General features: G+C 39.5%; 1 protein-coding gene across 1 annotated transcript; it reads left to right on the top strand.

Annotated features, from left to right (window-relative positions):
* Positions 1-241: 241 nt before the first annotated feature.
* On the top strand, positions 242-6,781 carry LOC101469606 (histamine H3 receptor). Its single transcript, XM_004543005.2, has 3 exons — positions 242-573; positions 1,243-1,409; positions 4,891-6,781. The coding sequence occupies exons 1-3, from the start codon at positions 327-329 to the stop codon at positions 5,641-5,643; spliced, it is 1,167 nt and encodes a 388-aa protein (XP_004543062.1). The 5' UTR covers positions 242-326; the 3' UTR covers positions 5,644-6,781.

The following is a 6,781-nucleotide window of genomic DNA, read 5'->3' as shown; positions in this document are numbered from 1 at the left end:
TGTGCCAGTAACGTCACAGACTTTGGTCACTTCTAAAATTGCAGTTTAATGGTTGTGTGGAGAAAAATTCTCATTTCAACGAAGTGCTTCATGCCAGACAAACGCTGACAGACGTGCGTAATTCATCAGGTGCCCGGGTCGTGTTGTGCGTTGCGCTCTCTCGTGGATATCCGTGGACATAATGCTCAGTTCCATCAGTAAACCGGAGCTTTCGGAACATGGGGTGTTGAACGCAGCGTCCGTTCGCCTGGCACCTGTTGCTTATTACATTTAGAGCTGGCCCGTTGGGGATTTAACGACCGCAGCATTCACCTCACATCAGGACCATGTCAGAGGAGCAAACTGATTCCAACTCCACTGGGTACTATTTTGGCAATGCCTCCACTAGAGTCCAGAGCAGCTTCGTCTTCTCGGGACCCATGATTGTCATTTTAATGGTGATGATGGTGACTTTGGTTGTTGTGATAGTTTTAGGCAACGCGCTCGTCATCTTGGCATTTAAAGTGGACAAGAGTTTGAGGAGACAGTGCAATTACTACTTCCTGAATCTAGCAATATCCGATTTTCTTGTAGGTAAGTCCAAGCGCAGTCTGCCTTGCAGAGCATGGAATATCAGACAAGCTAGTGAAGTTGATATGATAAAATGCACATATTAACTTAACATGTTTTGATGTGATGCAATCTGATAGCATATGATCCATGCGTGAATATTCGATGATATGTAAAGTTTTGAAATTCCCACAGTATTTTAGTGATAAGGACCTGTTTCTTATGGCTTTCATTCTCCCTGCAATGGAGATGGCTGCTAACAGATACCTGTGCACTGATTGACTGGGGCTAGATTACAAGATTAAATAGCTGCTAATCAGTTAAATGAATGTGACTGACAATAAATAATCAGAGAGCTTGATACATTTTTCATTTGGCAAGGGCGAATTTTGCCTCATTTATAAGCACTTCTCTTTCACATTTACAGTTTAATCTGCTTTATTAGAGAATGCAAGCAGTATAGAAACAGTCATGCAGAAATGTTGTAATAACATTTAAATATATATTTAAAGTGTTCTTTAATTATCCACCACCATAACGTCTCCTGTAAAGACATATTTTATGTTAGCAAGTGTATTGTGGTATATTGATAATCTGGTTACATGTTTTCCTCCCTAAAGAAATGAAAATATACTACGTATTGTTATTTTTGCTTTGGTTTCTGCTCCCATTACATCATCACTATTTCTCTAGGAGCATTTTGCATCCCGGTGTACATCCCCTACATCCTCACAGGCAGGTGGACGCTGGGTCGAGGACTGTGTAAGCTGTGGCTGGTCATGGACTACCTGCTTTGTTCGGCGTCTGTCTTCAGCATTGTTCTCATCAGCTACGACCGCTTCCTGTCAGTCACCAGAGCAGTGAGTGGAATATGTCGTGGAATTTGCCATGCTCACAGATGTCAAAAATAATTTAAGGGACTCTGACAGAACAAAATTAACTCCCATATTTGTAAAGAATAATATTGTCGCCCTCTTTCTGCCATTCACCCATTTATCTATTTGAATGAGTCTTTTAAAGGGTAATATTAAATGTTTAAAATCTCACTTATTTGCAGATACACCAGTGTTTATTCTTCCACTGTGTGGCTTAGTTTCCAATGAATCTCCCAGGTCATCGGTAGGGGCAATCGAAGCTCAGTCTCCCAAATGTGCCCATCTGCAGAGGTTAATCATTCCTGACCCGTTCAGGCCCAGCGCCACCGCTAATTATAGTTTTTCCACATGATGAAGATAGAAAAAAGTTGCGTTATGACTTTGGGACAAACTGGGCTTCAGAAAATATTCAGTATACAATAAATCACTGTCAAAAAAATTGTTTAATCTTAAAATCTGCTTTATTGCCACTCAGTAATTAATTGATTTTTCCCCCCTCTAAAACATAGAAAGACAATGGTACATCACTGCTCCTGTATATACTCTATCTCTTCCTGCTTTGGAACACACTTTCTGAGGAGAATTTTTTTGTAACTTCTGAAGACGTTAGCCCCATTTAGCCTGTTGTCGGGGCTTGTCTGTGCCTTACACAGCTGACTGTGTCCTACAGATATGTGCGATAACTCAAAGGTGGGACAAGGCTTGGCATAGTGGACAAAGAGAGGGCTCTGTTTCCTTTCAGAAAGGAAACACTTAACATCAGAGCAATGAATACAAATAACACCGGAGAGAAAGAGGCTCTTCTTTAATTAGCAAGCTTTGATCATAGAGATCCTCCTCCGTACCATGGTCGTTCCAACCTGAAGAGATCAATCGTAGTAGAAACAGGCCACCGGCAGCCAAGCAACATTTTCCTAAAAGCATTTTTCTCTGAACATGGAAAGACAAAGGGTCAGTAGCAGTCACAGACAAAGTTTGTCTTTGAAATGAAAAGATGTAGACAAATACTGACTGTTAAATAGATCAAATGTCAACACATTTCTAAAATGCTAATAGCACAGTGTCAGAGAGAAAACAACGTAATTAATGAGCTAGTTTGGAATGTAAGAGGGAGTTTGCCTACTAAGATCTTAGAAAGAATTTAACAAAGTTTTCTTTAAATAAAAAAGACTGATTTACGAGTGTAGAGTCAACATGCCTCATGTTAACACTATATGTCTTAACTGATTAACATGTATAGCTGAGGGGCCATGTTCATGTCATACAAATTTATGCAAACAAAAGTGAAATCATCTTTCATATTCTTTGCAGAAGGTCTTGAGTTAATCAGAAAGACAGAAGGTGACAAACATGTGTGCTCAGAGATGCTGCGAGCTGGGCAAGAATGTGGGCAGAGACATAGGATGTGACACTAATTGAGACAAGTGGTGATAAGGGGTACTTCACTGACTTTTGTACTGCACATTGTTACATTGATGTTCTCATTATGTGTTTATTTGGTCTTTCCATCAGTATACTATGACGGTTGATAAATATAGTACTGTACAAAAGTGGTGAGTCATCCCTCATCTTTTGGGGAAATAGATGTGGTAAATTATTTAAACATGTGCAAACGTGCACGAAAAAAGCATATCAGGCAAAAATAGAGTTTGTACAATTCTAACATGCATGAAAGTCAATATTTGGTAGGTTCACAGTCTGTTAGGCAGCTTTCTTGTCTTTTCTTTAAGCAGTCTTCAGGAATACTTTTCCAGGCTTCTTCAAGAACACCCAAAGCTCTTCTTTGGATGTTGGCAGCCTTTTGTTCTCTTCTTTGTCAAGATGATCCCACACTGCTTCAGTAATATTAAGGTCTGGGCCTCAGATCATGACTGATAGCGGTCCATTATGTGTTTTTCTATTCAGGTGTGCTTTTACTGCATTGGCAGTGTGTTTGGAATCACTGTCATGCTTAAAAATGAAGTCATTTCCAATCAGATGCTTTTCAGATGGTATTGCATGGTGGCTCAAAATCTTGCTGTACTTTTCTGAGTTCACAATTCAGCAGTTTTGACAAGATTCCCAACACCACTGGCTAGAACGCAGCATCAAACCATGGTAGAGCCTCTCCCCTTGTTTTACAGATGGTTCTAGACACTCACTTTTTTACCTCTCGCCTGGCATCCTCTGTATCTACTGATGGCAATTCAAACCAAATTTTTAAATTTGGATTCATCACTCAGTAAGAGCTAAGAACTGAAGCCCAGTTTTTGTGTAATTTGGGATACATTATTTTTTCCCTGTTTCCATTCCTTAAGAAGAGCTTCTTAACAGCGACCGTTCGACCGACATGACCTTAAGACAATCTTCACCTGCTTTGTAATCCTGCACTTCTCTTTCTGTGTCCTCCTCTTGTCCAGTTTCCTTTTTTTCTATAACTCTTAAATGAAAATAAAAATGATCAGGTAAAAGACTGGGCTGAAAACGAATCAAAAAGCAGGCAGTGTCCAAAGAAAAACTTTGAAAGATCTTCACAAAGTCTGGAAAACTATTTCCAAGATCAACTTAAAAATGACAACAAACTCTGGCTCTTTGCAAGTTAAAAATAAAGGTGTTGGTGTTGAAGGGTTTCACCATCTGACTCTAATCTTACAGACACAGTGACCATAATTACTGCCTATCTTTAGCTGAAGCAAGACAGTGAATTGTAAAATAGTGTTTTTAAAAAAACTAAATAAATTTTTGGATACAACTTAGGGGAAAAATGTATTCTTTTGCTGTACTCTCACATTATTGAGAAAAACAAATACTACTTGGTACTTAAAAAACTATTTTACTAAATATTATTAACATTGCAGTATATAAAACAGTTACATTAAACCCCACTCTGACTAGATATTCATAGACGCTGCACACTTATTCATGCATGACTAAAGCAGCTCAGTTTAGAAGGGCACTCAAAGGGCTCATCCTCTGCCAAGCCAGTGAAAATGATCTGGATCTGTACCAAATTTCAATGTTTTCTTCCTACGGCCATTCTACACCTCTCCACCACATTGTAGTTTTGATAGTTTTTAAACTAATCTTGACAAACCTTCAGACAGAATGACAGATAAAATTTGCACTTGTTTTGGCGATTTAGTAGTAAATTATGAAGAAAATAGGCTAAAAATTTGGAGAACAATACTAAATAGTGACGGACATTTCTTCTTCTTTTTAAACATAATAATTTTTCAGTCTAGTTTCACTTGTAATTTATTATCAAGAATATTGTGAATGTGAGAGTTAGGCTGTAATATGACCTTTTTCATATTGTGTCCTTCTTCTAAAACTGCATTATACAGCCAGAAAGCCTCATCCTCCAGTATTGCTGCAGTAGCTAAACAACCATTTGCAAATATGTCTACAATAACTGACTAATTGAGTGTCTTTACCCTGGCAGGATTTCTAAAGTATATTTCCTGATTTATGTATGTATTTACTGCAGGTAAGCTACCGTGCCAGACAGAGCATGACTCATCAAGCCATAATCAACATGACTGCAGTCTGGGTGCTAGCCTTTGTCCTCTATGGCCCTGCTATCATATTCTGGGAGCTGGTGGTGGGCAGAAGCCGTGTGCCAAAGGATGAGTGCTTCGCAGAGTTCTATTACTCTTGGTACTTCCTGCTGAGTGCCTCTATGCTGGAGTTTTTTTCTCCTTTCATCTCTGTGGCTTTCTTCAACCTCAGCATTTACCTCAGTATACGCAGGAGGAGGCTGCACAGCAGGGAGGCTCAGCTTCACCTTCAAGCAAGTGAACCCGCCTCTGCCCAGGGGGAAGGTATCCCCCTGTCCCACAATTGGGGGTTTGGGATAAAACTGGCTGTAAGAGGCTCTATCAACTCCCAGACATCCTCTCCTGGTTTGGGTAAGCTAGATGCCTCAAACAGCAGGGCAGCCCATCCTAGCCGTCTGTCCAGGGATAAGAAAATTGCTAAGTCTCTGGCCATCATAGTATGTGTGTTTGCCATCTGCTGGGCACCGTACACCCTACTGATGATCATCCGTGCTGCCTGCAGAGGGCGATGCATCCAGCATCACTGGTACGAGGTCACCTTCTGGCTCCTGTGGCTCAACTCTGCTATTAACCCATTCCTCTACCCGCTGTGCCACAGTAGCTTCCGCAGGGCCTTTAGCAAGATTCTCTGCCCAAAGCGGCACACTACTCCCCCATCATCTGTCCTACGCACTGGCCAGTGACAAACTGATGCCTGTGGATGGATGGTGATGAACAATGCGCCTGAACTGTTGATGGATGTGTTTATAAACCGTTGAAACCAATCTGTGCACCATAGTTTGTTATATAGAAAGTAACTCACAGTTTTCAGTTGTGTTTTTCAGCATTTGGAAGTTCAAGATTTTTGCTGCAAAACATATCAGAATTTAGCAATCAGTTTTCCTGTGTTCAGCCAAAGGATGTGTTAAGAGGCATAGAAATATCCCCAAATGTATTTTGATAAGATGCTGGAGAAGGAACTGAAAAACTATTAGCAGTGTTATGTCAGTTGTTGAATATGAGGAAGAAAAAAATCACGAGGAGGTGAAACACATATACACAAATATAATGCAAAAAACCCCAAACATTGCAATATAATCTGCAAGCTTACGTGTCAGTGAAATATTGTCAAGCAATTCATTTTATTGGCACATTAATTGTCTTTTTTAATTAAGCGACAGGTAAGATAGATAGATTATTTTGTGTGAGAATAAATATATTTAAAGGGTTTCCTCCACTGTGGCCAGAGCTTAAATAAACAGATCACTATCACCCTCTACTGTCAGAAGGTTTACTGCTCCTGTAATGCCAGAAGCACAGTGAGGAAAATACAAAGTGCGATTAGGTTCAAGTGTGCAATTTTAAAAATGAGATCTGCTTTTAAAGCCTATATTTAAGGTAAAATGTTATATATTAGTGATGGATTATATATGCCCAAACCCCCATTTTTACTGTGATTACCATGTGTATATATCTGTATGTGCCACTAGATGTCACCATTAACCTTTATAGTTTCCTTTGAGTGCAAAGCTTTATGAAGTGAAGTCGGCCAGTCAGTTTACTGTAAACTGCATATAGCAACTTTAAAATTTTAAAAACCTAATCAGTAGCAGTATGTTCTGTGCTCTGGCTAATGTTAAATAGAGTCACCGTGTGATGTAATGCTATTGGTGCTATAAATGCTATATATTTGTGCAGCTGTAATAGTTACTATTAGTGACGGCTCGTATGTGATCTTCTTGGCTCATAGGAACCGCACTGTATTAAACATCAGCTTTTTTCCTTTTTTAAAGAATGAAAGCAAATATAAAAACACGTGTCTTTAACTGGCTCATGATCTTT

The sequence above is a fragment of the Maylandia zebra genome, linkage group LG18 (assembly GCF_041146795.1).
Source record: "Maylandia zebra isolate NMK-2024a linkage group LG18, Mzebra_GT3a, whole genome shotgun sequence".
Classification (NCBI taxonomy): domain Eukaryota; kingdom Metazoa; phylum Chordata; class Actinopteri; order Cichliformes; family Cichlidae; genus Maylandia; species Maylandia zebra.
Note: the sequence above shows the minus strand (reverse complement) of the source record. Positions and strands in the feature narration are given on the sequence as shown.